Source organism: Haliotis cracherodii, unplaced genomic scaffold, assembly GCF_022045235.1.
Source record: "Haliotis cracherodii isolate W230 unplaced genomic scaffold, xgHalCrac1.p SCAF_2, whole genome shotgun sequence".
NCBI lineage: Eukaryota > Metazoa > Mollusca > Gastropoda > Lepetellida > Haliotidae > Haliotis > Haliotis cracherodii.
In genome coordinates, this window is record NW_027266275.1 from 81,797,147 (window position 1) to 81,824,785 (window position 27,639).

Genomic DNA, 27,639 nt, shown 5'->3' on the forward strand with positions numbered 1-27,639 from the left:
ATCAATCAGCTGACAGAACAAATGTGATAAACTCTCAGTTTCGTGCCAAAACATATTTTTACTTCACTAGGACAATCCTTAATAGCTTGGCGAAATATTGACGAAGTACTGCTCATGGAGGACTTAATTCACTTAATCTGTATCAGGTTAATTAAATAGCTGGTGTCAAGGGTATCAGGCAGTGTAACATGTTTACTGATATGTATCGGCTTACGCATGAACTTCCTTGTATTCTAACTGTATAGCTCAGCACACCAGCCATGCTTGCATCACGGAAATTAATCTTGTTCTTGAGTGCTTCCATTGTAGCAAGCCATTGCTGCTGACAAGAAGCCTCTCTTCTTCAATACCCAGAGGAGTTTTGCAATGAGCAAGTTATTGATTACCATGCGATAATCAATAGGGGCCACGCCCCCTGATTGATCTCTGATCGTACCTGCAGCCACCCCAGCTCCTACAAGGTGTCATTAATATCACATGAAATGTTTGCCGGCACTGAAGACCAATTAAACAACTTGTATACCACAAAGGAAGATTGGTTATGTAATGAATGACAAGTTACACCGGATAAGCGGTTGGCGATGAAAGATGGCGACCTACCATCATTAGTCACACTCTGTGGCCATGAAGAAATCATGCCAGACAATGAAGGATCAAGTCCTCTTTGTCGGGAACATGAGGGGGGGGGGGGGGGGGGGGGGGGGGGGGGGTGTTGTCAAAGGCTTCATGTATTGATTGGCCAGACTATCAGAAGAGATTCAGGAGACAATGCAACCCAGAGGCTCTATGTATTCAGTAAAAAAAAAAAAATATTAAACAAACACTGGTACAAGAGTATCTTGTGTCAAAATGTTTGCTGCAAGCTTCAGGAATATTAACAATTACTTGTAATGAGGGTGACTTGAGGCCAATTGTGTATTCAAAAATATTGAACATTTACTGGTACAAGGATATCTTGTGACAAAAAGTTTCCTGAAAGCTTGAGAAATATGTACAATTCCTTGTGACAAGAGTATCTTAAGCCTAAATTTATTCATAAGTCAAAAAATACTTCAGATTTTCTTGTACAAAAGTAGTGGCTTTTGACTAAGTGTTTAGAAGGACAAGACTAATTCCACAGGAATCTGACTGTACCAACCAAGTTGATTCAATGACATACATACAATTGGAAGATGAGGAAGAGAGAAACTAGAATCCATCACTTGTTGTTTGGTATCAAGATCCATACAAGTTACCACCTTTTTCTGTGAGGCTTGCTGACAGTTTCTAAACACGGCCATTCATCATCTCGGGTGCAATAAGAGGTGGCTCCCCTCACCATACAATCAATACAGCCAAATTACACAGCTTCAGTATGTCAGAATCTATCATCCCATTTCCAATTTACATCAGCAACCCACAGACTACAAACTGAAGGAGAAAAACCTCTCTCTCCATGCAAGTGAAATGTTTTCATGCTTCCCACAGACCGTTTTGTTGACATATTTCTTAAGTTTCAAACTGTCGACGAAACACTGTGTAATTCTGAAAGCATTAATGTGAACTGAAATGTTCCATTTCAGAAGTAAAGTGTCTACTTCCAAACTGTAGGCCTGTAGATTATGACCAGGTATTAAAGATTCTGGCAGAAGCCATACACCGATACATAATCTCCACATTATATCATTATGGTCTCTGATTCTGGTTTAACTGGATTGTGAGGTGTGGTGTGGTGTGGCGTGGCGTGGCGTGGCGTGGCGTGGCGTGGCGTGGCGTGGCGTGGCGTGGCGTGGCGTGGCGTGGTGGTGTGGTGTGGTGTGGTGTGGAGTGGAGTTGTGTTTTGTGTGGTGTGGTGTGGTGTGGCGTGGCGTGGCGTGGCGTGGCGTGGTGTGGCGTGGCGTGCTGTGGTGTGGCGTGGTGTGGAGTTGTGTTTTGTGTGGTGTGGCGTGGCGTGGCATGGCGTGGCGTGGCGTGGTGTGGTGTGGTGTGGTGTGGTGTGGTGCGCTGTGTGGTGATGTGTGGTATGTGGTATGTGGTGTGGTCATGTGGTGTGGTGTGGTGTGGCGTGGCGTGGCGTGGCGTGGCGTGGCATGGCGTGGCATGGCGTGGCGTGGCGTGGTGTGGTGGTGTGGTGTGGTGTGGAGTTGTGTTTTGTGTGGTGTGTGGTGTGGTGTGGCGTGGCGTGGCGTGGCGTGGCGTGGCGTGGCGTGGCGTGGCGTGGCGTGGCGTGGCGTGGCGTGGCGTGGCGTGGCGTGGCGTGGCGTGGCGTGGCGTGGCGTGGCGTGGTGTGGAGTTGTGTTTTGTGTGGTGTGGTGTGGTGTGGTGTGGTGTGGGGTGGGGTGGGGTGGCGTGGCGTGGCGTGGTGTGGTCTATCTGACTATTCAGGGGAGAATGGCCTACAGTTGTTAATCTTATCTACAAACAGCTTCATGCTAAGTTGGCTCTCAGAACTACCATAATGACAGGAGACAAAATTGGTCAGACATGGCGCCATCGTCGATGGGCCTCAAAGACAATGCAAACATGTCCAGCATGATTATGCTGTCAGCTTTGTGCAGCTACCTTCTTCCACAATATCAAACCTGTCACTTCTGCCCAGGATTTAGACAGCCAATCATTTGGATAATAACCCATTTTTTCCCCCATTTTACCGCTTGTAGTTCCTGATTTATTGCCTGCAAGAAATAACATGATTATGGAAGGAGTATTTACAAGCAGAGGCTGATGTTATAATTGTCTTGAGCTGGGTTTATCACATCGGTGTGGGCTTAAGACAACAAGAATGTCAGGCTTGTGTTGAAGTAATGTCTCGTTAGACCTTGATCACATTCATCATGGTTTGTCTGCCACAAGATAATCCTACAAAATACATTCAATTATTTTGTTCAGCATTGATCAAAGGTTATTTTGTGAAATGAGCACCTGGTGTTCTGTGTACTCAAGCATGTGTTCCTGACAGATGAACTGAACAGAGGCAGATCCATGTGTGTGTGTGTGTGTGTGTGTGTGTGTGTGTGTGTGTGTGTGTGTGTGTGTGTGTGTGTGTGTGTGTGAGAGAGAGAGAGAGAGAGAGAGAGAGAGAGAGAGAGAGAGAGAGAGAGAGAGAGGAGAGAGAGAGAGAGAGAGAGAGAGAGAGAGAGAGAGAGAGAGAGAGAGAGAGAGAGAGAGAGAGAGAGAGAGCATGTGCATGTTACTTCTTTAACTTAAGTCCTCGGCAAATGTGTCAAAACAGACATTTGGACAAGGTTAGTGGGATACAGATGTCAACGTTAACGTATGGGACTTGCGATCATCTTATATTTACGACAGTAGTAAGTCAATGTTAAAGTTTGGGAGTTGGATCACTTTGGGCAAGTGGGCCCTGACAGGTCGTTCTTCTAAAAATACCAGCAGTCTCTGGTGCTTCTGGCGCTAGGGTTTCTCAGATCAGCACGGTGTATTGCATCCACCATGTTAGACTTACATATCCATTCATGAGGACAAGACCCAACTCATTACTCTTGTCATAACAGGTAACTATGCTTGTCGTAACGGGTGACTAATGGGATCGGGTGGTCAAGCTCGCTGACTTGGTTCATGCATGTCATCGTATCCCAATTATGTAGATCATTGCTCATGATATCAATCACTGGTTTGTCTGGTCCATACTCGAATATTTACAGACCGCTATCATATAGCTGGAATATTTCTGAGTCAGGCATTAAACAACAAACAAACAATCACTCACTATGTTTAGGAGTAAAATACAGATTCAATCATTTGTCAACAAGGCATTATCAAACAGAGAGGTCTATGTGATGGTTTTATACTAAAATCTGCTCCCTAACCACAACGTAATCCTTGTACTATGGCCAAACGACCGCCTCCCTGGTCTCGTGGAAAGGGTGATCATGCTGAAGAGGATGTGTGATAAAATCTGGTTTGATGCCAAAGACTTATTTTGGCATTAAAAATGCACATCCCTTTAATTCTCTTCTGTCCACTATGGGGATTTGAAATTATACATGCTAAAAATGTCAGTTGACTCCTATTTTATCCCCAGCAAACACTAACTAACTAAATGTTGAGAACATTTGCACCATCCCCCGACTTCCTGGAACTGATGCCCCAAATATCTCCTGGACTAGGAATGTACAGTGCATGAGGACATACATACATTCAACTGCGCAGTAGGCCACAGTCCTCACTAATGACAGTGTATGTATTGTGATAACATAGGTTTGCTTTGCGGCACCACAAGGGGACTCTCATTGGGTTGCTGTAAGTTCAGGTGCTGCCATCGGGTGATCAGTTCGCAAACAATTTTCCTCATAATTCACACGTTATTTTTAGCTGTCATATGTTAACAATGGAGTTCCATTATCAGACAAAATAAATGAAACACATTGTAGTGTCCTGTACGTCAGTAAAGACTGTGATGATAAAGCATACATGTGGCAGGAACCCGCAAGGTTAGAGAACACAGTAACGTCCCACTGACCAAGTGACTTCCTGACGAATGCTCCAAGGCATCCATGCTAGCCTCACGTCCTACACATCGTCATTACACATCAAAGACTCAGGACAAATTCTCCTAGACTAACAACTGATTACCTGTCAAGGCAAGACACCATATATGGTGAGATGTCTGTGCAAAGATGTTATGCTATAGTGCAACACTTCATCTTAACCAGGAATTGCAACAAATATCATGATAGGAAATCCATTTTATCTACTGTGTTTCCAGATATCTATACATGTTCTTGTCCTGTCTCTTCAAGTAACATAAACACCAGGAAATAAGAAAGCCATAAATTTATGTTATCAATTTAGGCCTTCAAATATAAATTTGTAACCTGTAGATTTAAAAGGTATTAAATTGGTTTTGAAACGAAAGTAAAAACACAATTTGAAAAATTTCAAAACCTCTAAATTAAAAACACATTTGGTTTATCTTCATTCTATCATGAAAACTTGACCAAATAAATGCAGACTCTATGTTAAGTGATGGTGATGAGTGATGTGGCTCTGGTGGAGTCCAATTTTCCGTAGGTTGAATGGACAACTTCGAATTCTAGTGATTAGGGGACATTAGTTTTAATCAGCATGTATGTTTGCTTTCATATTCCCAACCCATAATTTCCACCATTATACTAAATCCACTTTAAGCATTAGGAAAGAAGATTCCATCATTCCAAGTGCCCTCCCTAGAGAAAAAGGATGGCCCCTTGAGGTGTTTAGCCCACACACTTGTTTCCACTGCCACCTGTAGGTACATGGTTCAACCAACCACAGAGAAAACAAAGGAGACAAGACATCCAGGGAAACAAAACATGTTTCATTCTTAAAGTAATTATTGGCAGAAAAAGAAGACAAAATGGTCATAACAATATGTTTAATGCTTGTCTGCATGGTGTGGCCCGCACACGAGTTGTCCATTTTGTCCTTCCACGAGGATATGCTGGAGTTGTAACAACTCAACTCCACACTGCACTGAGTGGCATGTCTGTACTCTAAATATAACCCCAGGCTCAAATTAGAAAAAGAGATAATTGTCCTCATCTAAAGAACTTCAAAGGAAAAGTTCTTGGAAAGATCTAACTTCTATTTTTGGCAATTCAACATCTTCAATAAATAACAAGAATTTAATTCTGACATTGCCTATGAAACATTTTGACATATGAAAAACTAGCTTTCTGTGATCTTTAAAAGCTGAAAATATCAATCACAGATTGAAATTATGAAAATATTTTTGCTTTTGATCCTCTGTAATCATTATGTTGCATATTTCCTCCCTGCAGCCAAACAGTACCTTCCATGACAGTCTGAATGCGACCATCTTACATGGTTAATGACATGCTGTTGGCATACTAGCTTGCCCTGTCAAGAAACACAGCATTACACTGAAGTTGTGAAGACACTTCTTCTGCTATGGAGCCTTGCATACAATTAAACATTTCTTGAATTAACCAAACACAAATTTCAAAAACAGTCTCTGAAAATGAATATTCAAGTTCGTATGACATGGATATTGATTGATGCTGACATTGTTAAGATACTTGGTGTTCTTCGTGTTCATGGGGAGTTTCAGAACACCACTGGACGTTCTTGTCTGTTTATTTGCTATTGTAAATAGAATATCATTGCCATGGATTTCTCAACATGTTCAATTCAACAATTTGCCCACTAATAATTGAGGCACAGTCTTCCATCAGCTGTGAGAGCTGCCATAAAAACTCCTGTAAATATATGACGCCTACGTCAGAGCTGTAAGCTACCCCGCCCTGGTTGAACCCTCACCTACACTTGCAAGAGCAACCATCTTTCCATGTCTTGCATCATGTGTCCATCATGCATCCTTGCTTAACAACCCACTCATCTTTCCACCCCAAAGGGTTTATTACCAATTATTTCATACATTTTTTTAAAAACAAAAAGCCAAAACACATCCTCAACTCCTGATAAAAAATGTGATATTTCAGTTTGTCCTCAAACCATCTCTGACATGACATATGTCCGGAAAGCACCATTCTAAATTTTCAAACTTTGTTATTTCATCATGCAAGTTGCACAATAATCTCCTAGGGCGAAACATAAGCCGGGCCAAGTTTGTTCTAACATTTGCAATATTGTCAATACGCAATACTTCCACAAGCCCCCAACACTGGCCTGGTACCTAGTCAACACAAGACCTTGCTTTGAGGCAGTGATTATGTGAGGGTATTTTGGACTGGTAAATGCTGGGGGAGAGATGGGTAATTGTGTGCTAACTACCTGCTTTGGTGGTCACATAGCCATCTCTCCAGGGAGTCATTACGTGATTATTGGCTACATTAGTTCATCCACGGAGATCACACGGTATTGATCTCTCGTTACTGCAGCGATGACAGCATCCTGCAAGTACAGTTTCCCTTCTCTCTGCGTCTCCGCACCCATCAGCAGATTCACCACTCGTGTTCCGTTTGAGGACGACAAAGGACTACTGTGCACTAACTCCCCCCCCCGTGTTCAGGAACTTGTATCATCAGTACATACAAATCTAAGCTTGTATAAAAGCATCCGTTTGGCAGTTCATCTGTGTCTATTTGAAAATTAATCTACCATGCATACACTTTAGGAGAGATTTCAAAACTGAATTTTCGTTTCTGGAGGTTTGCAAACCTGAATTTTTTCCCCTTTGTTTCGGGATTAAACCACATCATGTGCAAGAAAGGGCACTTTGTTGTCATCTGAAGAAAATAGGAATATCATGAACAGGGTTTCAGATCAGTTACTTTTCTGATACACTGTCATCCAAAACTCTCTAAAGATAATGTTGATAAAATTGAAACATTGTGATAATAATAATAATAATAATAATAATAATAATAATAATAATAATAATTGTTGATGATTCTGTACTGCTGGATGGTACAGAAATAAGTGTCAACCAAGCAAAGTGCTGTATCATACGGCTCAGACTCCTTTTGAAGGAGAGACTATCAGAATGACCACTGCATCGAGTTAATGTGCAGTGTGTTGAGAGAACAAGCAACCCTGCAGAGTTCTTCACTTGGATGAAGTCAGCTGTCCAGAAAAGTGAAACAGATGACTTTCTGTTTGCTGCTCAGGGCCAGTCACTTCCCACTTGAAACCTTCAGTGTGTGATTTTGCATCAAAACATAAATGTGAAATGTAGATTATGTAATGAATTTAATGAGACTGTCCAATCTCGCTTGATCCTTTTATTACCGTCTTCCCAATGCTTGTGGTTTTGACACAGAGATCCATCTATGGTATGACCCAGAATATGTAGAGGTGTCATGGAAAATGATAAATACAAAATTCTTTGGAATAGGCCATATATAACCTCAGATCTATCCAGGTCAACAAACCTGATCTTGTCCTTTTTCATTAATCCAATTGAATCATTTATATCATTGAATTCTCTGTCTCTTTTGACACTAATGTGATTGACAAGATTCAGGAGAAAAGTGGCAAAAATGCGGACCTTGGTTTTGAAATGTCACGCTTGCATTCCAAGTCCAAAGTTGTCTGATTCCCAATTGTTCTCGGTGCCTTAGGTTTGTTGCCTGACATTGGGAGAGTACCCGGGTTTGTTCCCAGGAATACAGCCCTTCTGGGGAGAAGTCCCATTTGCTGTCTGGCCTACATGTAGAGGGGGCATTGGTCCTGAGCTGATGATGAACCTAACCAGCGTGACTGTGCCAGGATCACCCAAACCGTCTTTGCTGCATTTATTTATCCTAATCTGCATACAACAACAACAACAACAACAACAACGACAACAACAACAACTCATCCTACTGAGTACCCATTTGTCTCCAGCAAAGTCACTGCATGAACATTTCAAACAGGTGAAAGAATATACCTCCGTTGTTATACGTGTTGAGAAACACTGTTACATCAGATGCAAATTAAGCTGCAATTTTCAAAGGATATGAATTCTATTCTTGATAAGTTTTTTATATTTTTTCCCAAATTTGAAAAAACGTGGTGTTTGTCTTACCAAACTAAGTTTTGCTGTCAATATTTATTCAGTTTCATTAATACTGATCATGATATGCTTATTTGGTTGATGTTTTCTCTGCATTCTCCTAACCAGGCTGTCGGTTGTCATGGACGTATATGACGTTGTTTGGTGATATCATTGCATTCCAGCGTGATGGCATGTCTAGTATAAAACTGTTTCCTTGAGTACACAGAGAAAGAGGCCCATGTAAAAATAACTCTTGCATTCAACATGTATTTTTTTCAAGTCACCTGTTACTGAGTTCTGAATACAAGACATGGTCATACATATATCAAACAGTTTCAAATATAATTCCCATGTTTCACTACTAAATAAACCACCAAATCTGTAAACACACCCGGCGCTCGATGAAGCATCTGAAAAGTTGGATACTGTTGATGGATTTCGATTACATCAAATAAGCGACATAAAACATCGAATAGAGAAGGAGAGGGAGTTGAGACATGGATTGTATAAAAAGAATCGCAGAGCTATGAATGCTCTCGACGGAGTTGACACTGCGCTTGTAACAGTTGGCATGGGACTCGGTGTAACCGGTGTTGGTTTATTATCAACTATAATCGCCGCGCCTATCGTACTTGGTATGGAAGTAGCAGCCGGAGTCTCAGGACTGGCAGGAATAGCGATAAAATTAATTTCTCGTAAGTTGCAAAAGAAAGCATTAAAACAAGATAATATTCGAATACTCACCGAAGCAAAGTTGAACAGCATTGAGGATCATATTTCAACAGAAGTGGCTGATTGTAAGATATCCGAGGAGTTTCATTTAGTGTTGTCAGAACTAACCAAATACAACACAATGAAGGAGGAGATTCAATCCATAGAACAAGGAAGACAACAATCGCGTCAATTATTCCGTGCCAAAACCAAAGAACTGGTTGGAGATTAAAAATAGATTGTTTCCTATCATTGGATCACATTTAAACGAATGCTTACATAAGTCTATAATAATGTCAACAAAAACATTTATGCTCCAGGACAAAATTATCATGTGGCGAGAATTACCACAAGGTATATATTATATCAGTGACATCAAACCATCCAAATACGGTCATCAATTGTTTCTTTCCAATTTAAAAAAAGAGTATATAGTCTCGTCTCCCAATAAAAATGAACGAAGAACTTATATAGAAAAATGTTGAATATCACTTTGTTCAAAATAATGGTATGCGTATGAGTAAAAATAATAGAGAATATTTTCATTACAATTTAGTTTAGTCTCATGATGATCGATGAATCGCATCATCATTTTTGCATACAAAATTCCCTTTGTAATAGCAGTATAGGTATATAAATCTGGCTCCAGTGGAAGTGAGCCAGAACCATCATTACCTATACTACTCGCTCACACAGGCAATTATTGGGGGGTTTAAAAGATAGAAAATACGTGTCAAACAAAGACAGGCAGCGGTAAATCACTTCCATGCGAAGGCGTACCAGTCGTGGAAGTTGATTTTGTGAAACGTTTTCTGATTGGATAGTGAGATAGTCCAATCATATTTAGCACAGGAAAGTGGGCTTGAGGAGGCAAGGGTGGAAACAAGACTTTGATAACAAGTTTGCCACTAACGTGGCTATATCCCCCACCTCTGTTGCAGAATTTATGACATAGTTAAATCTAAACAAACCCTAACCTTTTTTAACCGAGGTGGAACTTGTCATGGAAATTGTTAAAAAAAGAAGATTTTGGAACCTAAGTCCATCTTGCTGCCATGGAAACGTAAAAAAATAAAAATTTCTAAAATTTCTAAATAGCAAAAGGCACCAGTTCAGCATGTACCTGACAAACCTGCAAAGTTTGATGAAAAATATATTATCGGTTTATGAGTTATGCTCCGGAAATGAACCCTACCCTAACAGAACCTAAGTCCATCTTGTTGTCATGGAAACGTCAAAAATACAAATTTCTAAAATTTCTAACTAGCAAAAGGCACCAGTTCAGCATGTACCTGACAGACCTGCAAAGTTTGATGAAAAAATATTAAACGGTTTATGAGTAATGCTCCGGAAACGAAACGTGACGGACGGAAGGACGGACAGACAGAGCCCGTTTCTATATCCCCTGCCAACTTTGTTGGGCGGGGGACAAAAACGCTTCTTGCCTCAGGAAGATGCTTATAATGCAAATAATTAAATATTCACCAGGAAGGGTGCTGGAGTTCCCATGCCAGAATTAGTCAAGAATTTCAAATCCAATGATTTTGAACCAACAGGGCGGAACAAAGACTTGTTTCACAGTTAGCATTCTTTCATATCAAAAAAGGGTAAACATTTAAATTATTTTGTTTTTGTTTTTTTCAGTATAAATTAATTGCATTATAGATACTAATCAATCTAATTAGCTTTGCTTCTGAATTTTTGGACACAAATACTTAATTATTTACAAGGAAAGGTATAAATAACAAATGGTGATTTGTCCGCTTCGCCATGTTTTTAGCCTCTGATACAATCAAAGTATCAATATCTAAACATAGGCTAAACTGCCGGTGTGCTGATGTATTATTCACATCAGCCTCGAAGTGAACTGTTCAACTCGTTCAGACAGTGGGAATGTTTTCCCCCACTAACACCACAAGACTAGTATTGTCAGTGTGACAGTGTGCTTCTCCTTCAGTGCAGGGACGATCCACACAGCTATCTATATAGCCTGGGGCAGTAGACAATAAATTATTTAACAAACGGAAATAGACAAAATCTAACCTGGAGACAAAACTAATTGTGACCTGTCACGTTTCTGAATTGGCTTGACTGCATGCTGCCTGACTTGCAGAGCGGATCCCATTAAAGTGCCATGTATTAGATGCTCAAGGAACCAAAGAAACACATTTCATGATGCACTGATATGTTTCCTAATCTGGTGACTGATTTCTGTGTCCGAATCTGGGATAATTACAGGCATTGCCAGCACTGTAATCACCACTGTTTATGAGAAAATCTCGTTAGCACTGACTTCTGAAATATTTACCTTAAGGACTTCAAAGGATTATTTTATTTGCTGTGTATGGTTTTGTAATTATTTTCCATTTTTATTCTGTGTATAACTGATATTCCTTATATTGCTCCTATAAAATATTTCTTTACATGAGGAATAATATTATTCCTGGACCCATTATTGTTCTGAATGTATGATTACTCGTAGCAAAAGTAACAGTGATTACTAAAATATTGTGATTTTATAGAAGCACATAACTCACAACTCCTCTTGTTACTTTGTAGTCCTGTTCAAACAGGAGGTGAGGAGAAATGGGGTTTAGCATCACGTTCAAGATTATTACACTTCTGTGTGTGTGTGTGTGTGTGTGTGTGTGTGTGTGTGTGTGTGTGTGTGTGTGTGTGTGTGTGTGTGTGTGTGTGTGTGTGTGTGTGTGTGTGTGTGTGTGTGTGTGTGTGGACCAATTCTTGTTTTAGCCCCATAATGCCAGGTAGGGTAACAACAAGTACAATCTTTTAACGTCCTTGGTATCATGAAGCCAAACCCATAATTCATATAACCAGACAATTTCACCGGGAACAGTACCCTCTGGATAAACAGGGTTCATTTTACATGAGTCATATAACCAGACAATTTCACCGGGAACAATACCCTCTGGATAAACAGGGTTCCCTTTACATAATTCATATAACCAGACAATTTCACCGGGAACAGTACCCTCTGGATAAACAGGGTTCCCTTTACATAATTCATATAACCAGACAATTTCACCGGGAACAGTACCCTCTGGATAAACAGGGTTCCCTTTACATAATTCATATAACCAGACAATTTCACCGGGAACAGTACCCTCTGGATAAACAGGGTTCCCTTTACATAATTCATATAACCAGACAATTTCACCGGGATCAATACCCTCTGGATAAACAGGGTTCCCTTTACATAATTCATATAACCAGACAATTTCACCGGGAACAGTACCCTCTGGATAAACAGGGTTCCCTTTACATAATTCATATAACCAGACAATTTCACCGGGATCAATACCCTCTGGATAAACAGGGTTCCCTTTACATAATTCATATAACCAGACAATTTCACCGGGAACAATACCCTCTGGATAAACAGGGTTCCCTTTACATAATTCATATAACCAGACAATTTCACCGGGAACAGTACCCTCTGGATAAACAGGGTTCCCTTTACATAATTCATATAACCAGACAATTTCACCGGGAACAGTACCCTCTGGATAAACAGGGTTCACTTTACTAAATTGCACTTTAACATAAAAAGACTATTTTGGGAACTTGTTTGATATTTTAATGTGGGTGTTTGAGGAAATGCACCCATTCACGATAATAACATCATCAAAGTCCTCAAAATGATCCCGACAATCCACACGAGAGGAAGTTATACCAATTTTGTGCAAAGTACAAGATAAAAAAATTATCTTCTATTGGATTTTTCCAAAGAGACATCCAATAAATCCCTGTTGTAAATCTACCAAGGTTGTTGATTGGCTGGTTGGTAAAGCAACACTGAATTTCATTGGTGCATGTGGAAAGCTGTTGATCTGGAGCAGGGAGCTGTACATCTTACAGCCCAGCAAGTCATTAGATATGATATGTGAGGGGAAAATCATCATAAATAGTTTGTCAATCAATACTGATGGGAGCAGGGACTTGACTGAACTGAAGGGCTGATCAATGGAGGGGAAAACTGGGCCATGAATGCATCCAAATGTTTGATCTTCCTTCTCTGTTTTTGCTGCTGAACAGATGAATTTCTCTGATGAATCTCAGAGTTGCTCACTCACCAGAAATTGACAGAGCAAATTAGCATGGGCTTCGTCATGTTGGCGTAAATTGATAAAATTTGTGTTGCGTGCCTTGTGATTTGTACACTCAGACACATCCATCAGGGCCAACACTGCTGTGCAATCAGGACCTGGAATATTTCATGCCAAAAAAATCATGAAAAGTTGCATATTTAAGACATTGTATTCTGTAAATGACATAATATTCAATTTATAACATGGGATAGTCTTATTTCAATGTTTTTGTGAAAAAGGAAAGCATATTTTGGGGTAAGAAATCATGATTGGAAACCATTTTTTGGTATAACACGCTGATGACACACTAACTCTCTAACACCCTACCAGTGATGACATACCTCCACACTAACTCTCTGAGTGAGTGAGTGAGTGAGTGAGTGAGTGAGTGAGTGAGTGAGTGAGTGAGTGAGTGAGTGAGTGAGTGCTGTGAATAGCTGCAAAATTGCTGATGTGGCATTATGCTCTCACTCACTGGGTGGGAGTGAGGTTCCAATGTCCTTTTAATGAGATTTAATGAGAAGATGAAGGTATTATTTCCTGTTTCAGTGCAAACTTGCTTTTGGTGAAACAAATTTTACGGCCAATAACTGATGAAATATGATCTACCAACTATCCATTTCCAATGTTTGCAAAACATACAAATTAAATGCCCCAAATTTGGTAGACATGAACTGGCCAAGCTGAGTGAGTTTTTTCCAGTCCCCCATGACTACCCTGATCAGAGCAATCAACAGTCATACAGCATCACGCAAGACAGGTCCGTTCACCACACACAGCTGCCTCGCTCTCACGCTGCCTTTCTCCGTGCTCCCGACACGTTTATTGAACCAACTGGTAGACGAGGCACGCAATAGGATCTTCTCCACCATCCGTGTTAATTTTGGGGACTGTAAGAAGCTCTCTTTCTCAAACTCACTGATACCAAGCACATCCGTTGTAATTTTTGAGAGTTTGTCAGAGGCACAACTGACAAATGTTTGATATCTGTCGGACGAGGCTCAAGATGCGAGAAGCAGATCTCAGGGCGATAATCAGATCGGGCAAACAAGTGCCGGCTCAACACAAGTTTTGTCGCTGGGTGATGCCATGAAAGCTGCGAAATTAGATTTCAGGATTTCTTCACAGGCTCACTTGTTGAGATAGAGTGACACACTCTTGACTCAGTGCTTTTTACCGCTGCCTTTTACGAAACATTTCACTGCACATCACAGTTTAATCAATTCCAAACAAGAATTTGCCTTGCCCAGGTGAAACCTAACAGCATTCCATACTAACCAGGATCTACTTAAGGTCTTTATATTACGCACATAATCACTTACATGTTGATAACAATATGGTGGAGTTTCTTTTAATTCCCTTTAACTCATTAATGACTTGTAAGTGAGTGAGTGAGTGAGTGAGTGAGTGAGTGAGTGAGTGAGTGAGTGAGTGAGTGAGTGAGTGGATCAGACAATCCAGTGATTGACATCATGAGCATTGATCCATGTAATTGCGATCGATGACATGCATCAACCAAGTCAGCGAGCCAGACCACCCAATCCCTTTAGTCACCTCTTATGAAAAGCATAGTGAGTGAGTGAGTGAGTGAGTGAGTGAGTGAGTGAGTGAGTGAGTGAGTGAGTGAGTGAGTGAGTGAGTGAGTGAGTGAGTGAGTGAGTGAGTGAGTGAGTGAGTGAGTGAGTGATGCTTTTAGCAACATCACAGCCGGGTACACAAGAAATTGATCACATACATTGCTCCCATGTGGAGAATCCCACCAAAGTAAATATTGTAACCACTGTCTCTAAACTAACATAGATAAGACAATTGTATAAACAGCAACATAAAAGTGTTACGCAATAAATCGCAAAGAACAATGAAGAACTGAAGTGTGGTTTAATTCATGATAAAACATTGTTCTATCATGACGTCATTTCTTGAGATTAGAATATCTGCTCACAACTTGATGACGTTGTATATTGGACGACGGTCTAGTAAGTTGTTCCCCATAGATGTAGCTGAGCTACACAGATAAACACAATGGCCGAACGATCTCATCCAAAAGTGGGAGAGATGTAACAATTGGTATTAGGAGAAAAGGTACAGATAATCAATGTGAGGATTGTGAGAATAAACGGGAAATACCAAACATAACCCACCTGTTAATGGACTTGTCCAACATTTCAGAGGTCAGATTCTAATTAAAATTTGGGTAAATAATTTTAAAGCTTGTAAATTTTATCAACATCCTTAAAGAGGCTGTACATACTGTTGATATCTCATATAAGAAATAAACAACTTGTTGTCGTTGTTTATTGTACATAAAACACTGCATGGAGAATAGACCACTTGGGGGTGTGCCCCTTCATGGTTTATTCTCCCCGCAGTGTTTTATTGTACGATAAACAACGACCACGACTCATTTATGTTTTAGATAACTATGTCCTTTGCAGTAGCCCACAGTGCACACCATGGACAAGCATTCTTCACGAGGCAATTTGGGAGAACTTATTTTTAGGTCTTTTGTTTGATCTTTTATACGAGCAACTGCAGTAAGGAGCGATGGGTAGTGACCTGACTCTTGTATTGCAACTGCAATAATAATTCCTGTATTGGGATACGTACCACAATATATTGCATGCACTCTTTCATCTGTAATTTGTTATGAACCTGATTCTGAAAGAATTTTCCCTGCACATTTCTGACAACTTTGTGCCATTTTCCTATTATGTTGCCATGGTCACAAAGCATACGTAAAAGGCACATAATACAGAGGAAACTGCCTGAACGGTTTATTTCTGAATATCATAATTTCAGTTTGACTTGTCACTTACGTAAACTTTGACAAGATGAAAATATGCACGATTTTGAAAAGCACCATTTATATACCTGTATTTCCTAAACATATTGATACATATTCATATTGTGGTGTACTGGTAATACCTGCACCTCTAGAACAAGTATAACGCTTCCGTCCTTATATGAACATATTTGTCAATGTTCTCGTCAGCTAGCAGTGACAAACACAATGTCTAAAACAAGCATATTTCAGCTCCACAGATCATTGTATTCAATTATAGAACTGTAGTCAAAGACTATTGAGGGTAGTGCTTCCCGGGGAGCTGGAGTTCAGTATTGGCTAAGTCAACACTCTGTGGGCACTCCATCAATTCTCCATACTTTTATTGCTCATAAATTGTAAACTTTGACGAAGCACTCACATCAAACAAAGCATCCAACAGAGCAGGATAAGATCTGCATTGGTGCCATGTCGGCTTGTAAAGAGACCATCAGGATCTGATAGCGCCTGCCGCCACACCGCTTGTTGGCAGCCATTACCAGAACACCACTTGCTTCAGACATGCCATCATCTAATTTACAACAATAATCAAATCTGACAAACTAACTCTTGACTTTTAGTCAGTCTGATCAAGTGAAGGAGAGTTGTTGCAGATTGGGCAAATGGCAGCCAAACAAGCTTTTACAACGACATCACGGGGGTGAGTAAGTGTCCACATGGTCACAGTGGCCTGTGGACCTGTGGACACTGCACTCAACCAGGCTATACTGAGAAAGCACAAAAAATGGCTGTTATTCATGTTTCTGAGATAGAATTATTACTACCCTGATTCAATTACTATGCTATTTCAGGGGTCAGATGATGTTCAACAGAGAGAGCTGCATGAAGTTGACAGCACTCACAAAATTCAATTCAATTTTGGATTAAATTGCCTTTCCAGATAGATAGACTAAATAGAATTTCTTTCTTACAACAGTCTAAGAGGAATCTAATGGCTTCATATTGTGTGTATCCTAAATGGCTAGAAAATTTTCAGATTACTTCTTTTTTTATTCAGAAGGATGTTCCTATTACAGGATTAAATTGTTTCTATGACAAAAATCATTTGAGAAAGGACCATTTCTCAACAGGCAACTTCAATGAAGCCAGACAGATACAGTTAAAACATGAATCTGCTTGTGAACTAATATGAATTACTTTCAGCTTTTATGAAACAAGATCTGCATTCCCGTCTGCTTGAAAAAGGCAACCTTTGACAAGTCAATGTAGTGTTGAGTGTACATATCTTAGTAACAAATAAGAAAGAAATTCACGAAAATTGTATGAAAATAACCAAACAATGATATCTTCCTTATGTGTTTTTAAGTAGAAGTCTGTCCAATAAGATATGAATTCTCCCTATATGCATCCATTGATAATATGCAAAGTATTCTTGCAGGGCTCCGAAGTTCAACATTGGTCTGCCGATATTTCAGATGTCTCATTTGCTTGCTGGAAGCAAGAGCTATTTGCATTTGACTGAAGAAAAGACTATCTTCTTCCCACACCAGTCCCATGCAAACACTGTATGAAAGATCAACAGTCTATGAAATTACAGGATAACACTTGAAATGAGTGTATTGATTGTTGAATATAGACTCTGTTCGGTCATCTTGACCAGAGAGTGGAAAACTCCCCACTGTTTGGGGCTCGTTCATCAGAGGATATAAACACGTAAAGAGGTGAGGGTTCGGTGTGGGGATGACAGACATACAATTACACTGCAAAAGAGTTGCTATTTTCAGAACACAATGCCAAATGATGACGATCTAAATGTTAGGAGTCTTTGATGGAGTTCTGTGTACAGAGGACAGGGGAGGGGTGCTGGGTTAATGTGGGCAGTGTTAGGCTGATGCAGGACCCGGGCACACTGGAGCACTAACCAGCTGAATGCTTCACAGAATACTTGCAGCTATTGACTTCGCACAATTATTGGTGTTCAAAGTTGGCCATAATAGCTGGCTAGTCGTGTTCCCTGATGGCTATATTGGCCGGCTAGTCATGTTACCTGATGGCTATACTGGCTGGCTAGTCGTGTTCCCTGATGGCTATACTGGCTGGCTAGTCGTGTTCCCTGATGGCTATACTGGCTGGCTAGTCATGTTCCCTGATGGCTATACTGACTGGCTAGTCATGTTCCCTGATGGCTATACTGACTGGCTAGTCGTGTTCCCTGATGGCTATACTGAGTGGCTAGTTGTGTTCTATTGTGGCTATACTGAGTGGCTAGTTGTGTTCTATTGTGACTATACTGAGTGGCTAGTTGTGTTCTATTGTGGCTATATTGATTGGCTAGTTGTGTTCTATTGTGGCTATACTGACTGGCTAGTTGTGTTCTATTGTGGCTATATCGAGTGGCTAGTTGTGTTCTATTGTGGCTATACTGAGTGGCTAGTTGTGTTCTATTGTGGCTATACTGAGTGGCTAGTTGTGTTCTATTGTGGCTATACTGAGTGGCTAGTTGTGTTCTATTGTGGCTATACTGAGTGGCTAGTTGTGTTCTATTGTGGCTATACTGAGTGGCTAGTTGTGTTCTATTGTGCTACTGGATGGTCACGTTCAATGGCAGCTTCGGATTAACTGTGCACCTCAATAAGAAACAAAACAGAAAAATGAATTATTCTACAAAATCATGAGCTATTTATACATGGAAATCTGATAAATATTGTCCCCATTAATTCAAAAATGTTTGACAGAAAATACAACAGGGAAAATATTCATTACATAATATTCAAAACAAATACTTACAGTAAAAACATCCTCATAAAAATTTCTTGCTGCTCAACTGATTTAATGCAACAAACACGCTGTTAGAGATTCTATTAGAAAATAACACATTCAATGGAGATGTTTTCAAACTTAAGGGCAACCTTTCTTATGGGGTTGAGTATATCTCCCTTCCTCTGACTTCCCTATGTCTGCTCAGCACATGATTACATCCTGTCAGTTCTATACCAGCTTTATTTCACCCAAAGACAATGACATATACATATCATTTGTTAAAAATCCTGACATTTAAACACCATATGAAAGGCTTCCTATGACAATGCCCCTGTTTGATGTGAGGATTGCTATTACCACGAATCACTTGTGTCTATACGAGAGTGCTTTCAAGCCAAAATTACATAAGACATTGTACTAACGTCTTCAAAAGCCCCATCCTGTAAGTTCATTAAGGCACGCCTTAATGATGGAATATTTACTTTACAGGAACCTCGCATGAAAGGCTGGCCTTTGCTTACATATAATGAGATCTGTAATTAGCGTCTTGAGCTTCAGGTAGGAACACTCTAATGTCGGCCATGGAGTTGGAACTGCTTAGTGTGAGATTCAGTGCAGATGAGTATGTCTTGGGTTTCATATTAAGGGAGGACGTAGCTTTGGACAACTGGCGGTCACAGCAATTTGAGTCAAGTACCATAGTTAAAATTCACCCTGTTTGTCAACTCAAATTTCATAATGTTAATTAACGTAGAATTTTATGACTTTGCTCATATCTTCACATACACATTTTGAAACAGTTAAGATTACATTGCTGATATTTCGAAGGATGAATGAATGCAAACTTAAATTTGTGTTCCTACTGGTATGGGATGTTGTCAACAACAGAATTCAGCTATATACCAAAAGGAAACAGTCCTTGATAAAAGGTGAGACCGCCATTGCCTCGTCTGTAAACATCCGCTGCACTAAAGCGAGGGCATCTGTTTTTGAGCACCTGATAGGTTTGTACTTCAGCTGGGTTTCTCTCAATGCACAGCTGTGTATGGCACACCGTTCTGAAGAGAATTCTTCAAACATAATTGAAAGTTTAAAACCTATTGAAAAAGTATAAATGTTTGTCAAATTTTAACACATTTTAGAGTTTTGTACAGAGGCAATCAGACTATTTTCATCTTCCTTTTCACCATGGACAGGCACCCCACTTCTCACTGACGACAATGTTCTGATAGCTGTAAATTGCTTCACATGAACCACATGTTGACAGGTCGGGCTCTGATGTCAGTGGCTTCCCTTAGCTGTGACAGGATGCAGTGATCATGTGTTTGAATCCTTGATTCATGCTGATAATGATCTTTGGTTTATTATCACCATGTCCATGTTGATTTCAAAGCGAAACATCTCAGACCTGCTCATGGCTTTCCTCCCACGTAATCCTAACACATCATTACCTAACTGACATACCGTGTGAAAATAGGGTTAAATCTCACTTGAATTGTGTACCCTTTTATTGTTATAGTGTAGATGTCTGTCACATTTGTTATTTAATTATGCAAAAGCCAATACACTAAAATGCTTATTGGTTTCGAGGGTCTTTATAACATGATGTCTTTCCTTAACTTTAATCCATATCCTTTATACTGAAAGCGGGTAGGGAATGCCTATTTCGTTGTGTGTTATTGGCTCCTTTAATTTGTCGTTATTCAATATTTCACATTACGAATTAGCTGTGATAGATTATTTCTCAACAGTCCTGTTACCGTGTATTTGCAAATAAATTTCTCTCATGTGAATTGTTATTCTTTGTCTTTGTTTTATTTCAAAACCTGGAATACCATGTAGTACATTTAGGGGAGTGGCCTAAAAATATCAAGAACGGACCAAGATGATCCACCTGACAAGTTGTCACCAAGTATATACGTTAGAATGTGAGATGTCCAGTCCTTGTTTATACATGCAAGATTGATCAGTTGAAATGAATTATTTCTTATCTCTAAGAAATATGAAATAATTTACATGATAATTATCTGTGAAATATTACCTGTGAACTGTGAAAAGGTGGTCTGAATTACCGGTGAACAGTTATTGGGCATAGGCATCCCCAGCCCTCCATAAAGGCCAAGGTGTGATGAGGGCCCATAGTGGTCTACAGGAGCAGCATCACTGCTGACAGTGATCACACCTTCTGGGACTTATTACAAGAGTTATCAGAGGTGCTCACAAAGATAACAACATGACTTTGTGGTCTGCAATGTTTGCATTTCATAAAATTCTAACAACACCAAATGTAGAGTAAAGGCCAAACAAATGTTACAAAGGCTGATTTGATAGCTAGGCTTTCAGTAAGTATGTTTATCATATTTGAACAAGAATTTGAGCCGAGCTCATTTTCTTCTGAGATGTAGATCAAGACATGGTAAATAAATCATCCTGGGTCACAGACTTTGCTCCTAATTACATTTTCTCCTTGGTTTAGAAAAGTCGGCCTTATTAACCCTTTGACTCATTCTTATATAGTTGACCATGGGGCAGAAGTCAAAACCTTGAAGGCATAGGCAAGAAGAAAGGCTAGTTGTCAGCCATCTCAACTGTCACTGATTTGCTCAATTAAAATTTCAAGTTTCTCCAGAACTTTACAACTTAACATTTCTAGTAAGCTAAGCATGGTCTTTATCCTACCGTGTCCTCTGACCTTTACAAAAACTTAGTAAAAAAACAAAAATCCAATAATTGTCTCTGTGTGAACATTAATTACACATCCACATCCAAGATGTCACCCAGACTGGGTCTTCAGCCTTCAAGCTCATCAGTTCATGTGTCAGTTTCACATCAGAATATAGTTCTTATTCTGATGTATTCATGGTAAGTCAATGTCTGTCACACCCTGGGAGTGTGGGTAGTCTAGTGGTTAATGCAACATCCATGTATGGACAACATCTAAGATTGATTCCCTACAAAGTTACAATATAATTAAAGAGCAGAATTGTTAAAAGAAGAACAAAATGATTTTGCTCCACTTTTGGATGAAGTGGATAAATTGCCAATATTTGAAGTCAATCCAGTAACGCAGACAACCCAGTAACGCAGACAACCCAGTAATGCAGACAATCCAGTCACGCAGACAACCCAGTAACGCAGACAATCCAGTAACGCAGACACCCCACTAACGCAGACAATCCAGTAACGCAGACAACCCAGTAACGCAGACAACCCAGTAACGCAGACAATCCAGTAACACTGTTTTTTGCCGTTTAGTATTTTGTGTTATGATTTCTCTACTGTGTAATTATAGACATCCCACATCATAAAGGAAAGGCGATGAATGTCTGCAAGTTATAAGATGCAGCTTTACCTGATCTAATAACCCAATTATTTACATAAGTAACTTTATAAGATATTACTCTATTTACATGACTAAATGAGTAAATGTTCATAATGAGCAAACAGAAAAAGAGTCTGGCGTTTTGAGAGCCCATATTTCATTATGTTTAATGCGGGGTTGGTTGTTCTCCCCACAAAAAGAAACTGGCGTTTGGAAACCTGAAAACTCATTTTGATCATAGAAGGATTTTTTTTTAAATCTTAGAATAGAAAGATACAGATTTCAAACAGAACTGTAGACATCCTTATAATCTACAGACAATCCCTTTCCAAGATGATCTTCAGATGTTTCTTGACAAAAAGGATAAACAGTGAAAGAAACAGCGGCAAAGCTTGCTACTTTTAATCATTTGTCAGATAAGGGCTCAAATCCTAATTAATTTGAAATGATTCATTTCAGGGATTATTAGTTGATCTAAAACGGAAACATCACATCACATATCCTCCATGCTGAAAGCACAGCCATCTTCACGACTAGGGGTTAAGCCCCACCAGCCATAATGTAACACCTTTAATAAAGAAGCTCTTTAGCTACTTGTAGTGGGGATGTAAGACAAGTACTGACCTGGTTACATACAAGGGTACAGTAGTGTGCTATTAACTACAAAGCATTACATCAAAGCTATCAGGGATGAAGCAAAACAAGGTTTGACAGAAACCCAATCCAGTTTTCAGGCTGACTTCACTCCCAGACAAGGCGGGACACACACCCAGAATTAGACTTTATTTATCATCCAAGCGTTGCCCCTTCTACACTGATTGCTCTCAAATCTGGAAATTCATTTTGGGGCCTAACAAGTTTCACAAATGCCTGCTAGGGAAAATTACCACAATTAATCTCCCAAGTGGACAATTCCACTAAAAGTCTGAGTTTGTGTGGCATTTGTCTAGTGAAGCAGTATAGACTGCTTGCCCAGGGAAGCAATAAGGAGGAGTGTGTTTCACTAGTTGCAGGAGGTGACAGTTGCCACAAGTTCCGGACGAGGGCAGGATGATGTATTGATACAAATCCAGAAATCGGATTAAGATGTTTAGGGGTGTTTGAGAGACAATCACTTGTTCCCCATGCACTCGATCAAGCAGTTTGGGGAACTCCTGAATGTCTGTTTTAATTACTACAATGCTGACAACTCTCCAGAAGGCAAGAGAGCTCTTCCACCAGCAAGAAATCAATGTCTAACCCCTTGCCAGCTCCTAGCCATAAACAGACTTTTTCAGCTCAATGTGCAGTGATTGGAACTAGTTTGAGCTGAGAACCCAAACTCTTGATTCTGACACAAACATCTATTTCTGTGAATGCAATTCTTGTTTTATTGAAAGAAAAATGTCTTTGCTAAAAAGACATATTCAATATAGTTGAAAAAGAAGACAATTGGTTTTCAGTCTTTGATTGGTGTAGGAGGCAGTTCAATTTTGCTGACAAGCAATTACATGCAGAAGCTCAGTTAAACAAACAACACAGATACAACAGAACTACCTGGCAGAGGACCGGATGGGGGAAACACAGATATGTACACATGTAAGCAAGGTGTATATCCCACCTAAATATTAGATATTAAATAAATCATCCTGACACTAGAGAATTTCATCCCCGGGGTAAAAGAATAGGGTAGGATAATATTCACTGTTACACATACAGCAGAAACACAAGTGTCAACACCCGTGGTGTCAGCCTGGGCAAGGGACTCAGTTCAAATGTGCCTCTGTTCACCCAGGAGATCTAGAGAATGGGTACCCGGTATGTGAGGTGGACTGAAAAACTTCTAGCGCCTGTAGGCGGCTTGGGTTGAATACTCCCAAAGGGAGTTGAGAAATGCTGACAGATCAACTGGTTGGGGAACAAATAAAACTGCATTTGAGCAGATACTAGTACCTGGATACCTGCTTTAATAATAACAACAACAACAACAACAAACAACAACAGAAGTGAGTCAGGTTTTACACACTAACACTTGCTTTGAACAGCACTAAAGTTACCGCATTCAATGTAATAAGTGCCCCGCTTCAATAAACGCCAACTGACCAAATTTTAGACCAATCTGTAAATATTTTTTATGCACCCCCTACTTACACCCAAAATTTACATGACGGTCTGTAATTTCTTGTGAATAGTACAGAAAACACTGGCATTGAAGGGGGATACAGTTGCCTAGTAACTAGTTAGTTTTGTTTCATCCTCATTTGAACTTGTTCACAACTATTTGATCTCTAAAAACAACTTGTATGGTCTAAATAAGCACCACACTATATCAATGTTCTAAGTGCCTGGGGTGCTAATTACAGTGAATACAGCATATCAAGATGTGTTACTTTAATGTGGGAGAAAGCCAAATGTGATGCAGGTGCTCTGGTAAAACCCACATTATCACCTTTGGTTTGTCAGCACCAGCGTTCATGGTTTTCACCAAATTGGTAAATGTCTATGACTTGTGTTACTTAAAGTTTTCTTCACACATTTAAGCCGTTAATACCTCTGTCCTTCCTATCTACACTGCCTTATGCTAAAATTACCCAGCAAGCTGGGTAAGATATGTAGAAAATGAGCAAATTCAAAGGTGACCATGTAAGCTGAAATGTCATGGTAAATTGACGTACTGGTCAAAGCAGTGCACAACTCATCTAGGCCACTAAAACGTGGGCAAGGTAACATCATGTCTCATGATGTCAGTCACTGGATTGTCTGGTCCAGACTCAATTATTTACAGACTGCGGTCATATAGCTTGATTATTTCTGAGTGAGGCATTAAACAACAAACAAACAAAACTCTGGGATAAAAAGTCATCTGATAATAATTTAATAGTTTCCTCCGCTGTTTAATCAACTATGGTTGACAAATAAAAAAAGAATTTCTGGTCCAGACTCAATTATTTACAGGTTGCCATCGAGGATCATGTAGCTTTGTTCATCTATTAATATTCGTATTACCAGGATATTCAGACATAAACCTTGGGTACAAAATACACAAAATAATACAAGCATGGACGAAGCAAGTTTACATCATTCATGTCCTTGTGACCAGACAAGGCGAGTGTCATCCCCATGGGCAATACACAAGAGTCAGAGTCGGGGGACAAACATGACCTCAGACTAAGCCACAAGAGTCAGAGTCGGGGAGACAAACATGACCTCAGACTAAGCCACAAGAGTCAAGAGTCGGGGAGACAAACATGACCTCAGACTAAGCCACAAGAGTCAGAGTCGGGGAGACAAACATGACCTCAGACTAAGCCAAAAGAGTCAGAGTCGGGGACACAAACATGATCTCAGACTAAGCCATCTATGATAGATTATTTAAGAATTGACTTCAATGTATTTTGTGTTTATGGAGGTATGAATGTAAAAAATGGAATACATACTGTGTAAATCCTCATACACACAAAACCATATTGAAGTCAATTCTTGTACATAAATATGTCTATATTAACTTCCCAGACGGCTTATTTCATCACACACAGAAAACTGAAGACAATAATACCAAATCAGTGGCATTGTTCTGTGCATTAACGAAACACAAGCCCCGTCCATTCTACTATTAGCCAATCAGGAAAGAGTAGTCTGATGGTGGGTGTGGTCCAATTTTGTATTCTGTTTATGGAAACTTAAATATAAAAAATTGCCAATCAGAAGCCATGAAATCACTTGCAATTTATTTATAGAAGCATATCTGCACCTTTTCTGTAACTCTAGTTGTACTTCGGAACATGTAATGTAAATATAAGCTGCTTGTAGTAATATTGCAAGAATATCACTGACTCGGCACAATGGGGTCATGTGGGGGTCCGAACTGACATGACACAAAAATGATCTCATGTCATGCACGCAACTACAATCAACCTGTTGAACAGTTCTACATGAGATAGATGTGTGCTGACAGTGACAGAACCATTTCCATCATCACAAGAAGTCTGCCGAATCCATTGTACGATTCAGCCTACATCCTGAGCATGTGTTTAGGACTCACTGCCGAATCCATTGTACGATTCAGCCTACATCCTGAGCATGTGTTTAGGACTCACTGCCGAATCCATTGTACGATTCAGCCTTCATCCTGAGCATGTGTTTAGGACTCATTGCTGAATCCATTGTACGATTCTGCCTACATCCTGAGCATGTGTTTAGGACTCACTGCCGAATCCATTGTACGATTCAGCCTACATCCTGAGCATGTGTTTAGGACTCACTGCCGAATCCATTGTACGATTCTGCCTACATCCTGAGCATGTGTTTAGGACTCACTGCCGAATCCATTGTACGATTCTGCCTGCATCCTGAGCATGTGTTTAGGACTCACTATCGACTAGGGATGACACCATGTGTCTGCGACGTGGTGAGTGTATCCTGTCCCACTGGTGACACTCGTTACAAACAACGTGGCCTTCCTTGTTCTGACCTAGTTTCAGAATCACAAAAGCGACAGGCTGCTTCATGTGAAAGTTTAAGCAACGTACATTGTCAGATTGCTCCATACATGTGACCGACCAGGAGAAGGGGCCTTAAGGGAGCCAGGATACAATTGTGCTGTGACACCATACGTTAACTTAAATTTCCATATGTGCGAATTATATGACAATATCATATTTTTCTCATTCGTAATGTAATAAAACATTTTTTCCAAACATTTCAACATATATGTCTACTTTCAATTAATCAGATTGTATATATATATAAACTGCAATCATTACATAAACAGTTATAAGTCTGAAAATGGGATTGGGATGGGATGGGAGTCAAACTGTTTGATGCCACGTAATAAATATAAATTTATGAATTGTGAGAAATTCTGTTGTGACGAGAGAGATGGAGATAGTGACGAAAAGTAGCCATGGTGGCAAATAATATTTTTTATAAGAGAATAGCGACATAACAAACAGAATAATCTAGGAGGAAGGATGCCAGACAAGCACGCCAGGACATATCAAACTCACTTAACATTGCGTCAAGATGAGCGAACAATAACATTTATTTCTACAATCTTACCTGTCATGGTAAATATTCCGACTAGGACACCTATATTCCGCCCTGCTAACATGACATCCTCGCTGTCGGCAGTTGCACCCGTCTGTTTGGACTTGCGGGCGGCCCATAATCCTACTGCAAGGATTAGTACATAGAAGAGAATAATAGCGATGAGGCCTGGTATGTGGATCGTCATGGTGACGATGCCTCCCTTTCTCCTTCTATTCCCTCAACCAATCAGCATTCAGTAAACTGAAAAAAATAAAAAATATTCAATATTCTGGTATTAATAATTGTTTTATGGATATAGATATTTCATCGAATGACAATGAAATTCCTACAAAATATGTGGCTCCTGAAAGTCACCATATCTTCACTGAGCCTACAAACAGTTCTGTGAAAGACAAATATGATGTTCAAATTGTAAACAATTCATTCCACATTCTGGTATCTGGTATTCATGGTGGCTAGAGGCTAACACCCTTTACATGGTGGCTAGAGG

At 39.9% G+C, this 27,639-nt stretch overlaps 1 protein-coding gene across 3 annotated transcripts in view; it reads right to left on the bottom strand.

Moving 5' to 3' along the window:
- Positions 1 to 27,639, bottom strand: part of LOC139468590 (high-affinity choline transporter 1-like) — a 115,715-nt gene that overhangs the window by 29,351 nt on the left and 58,725 nt on the right. For all 3 annotated transcript variants that reach the window (XM_071250711.1, XM_071250712.1, XM_071250710.1), the window contains exon 2: positions 27,159 to 27,389. In XM_071250711.1, the coding sequence (XP_071106812.1) occupies positions 27,159 to 27,333 (175 nt within the window). In that variant the 5' untranslated portion in view covers positions 27,334 to 27,389. The remainder of the gene's footprint in view (positions 1 to 27,158; positions 27,390 to 27,639) is intronic.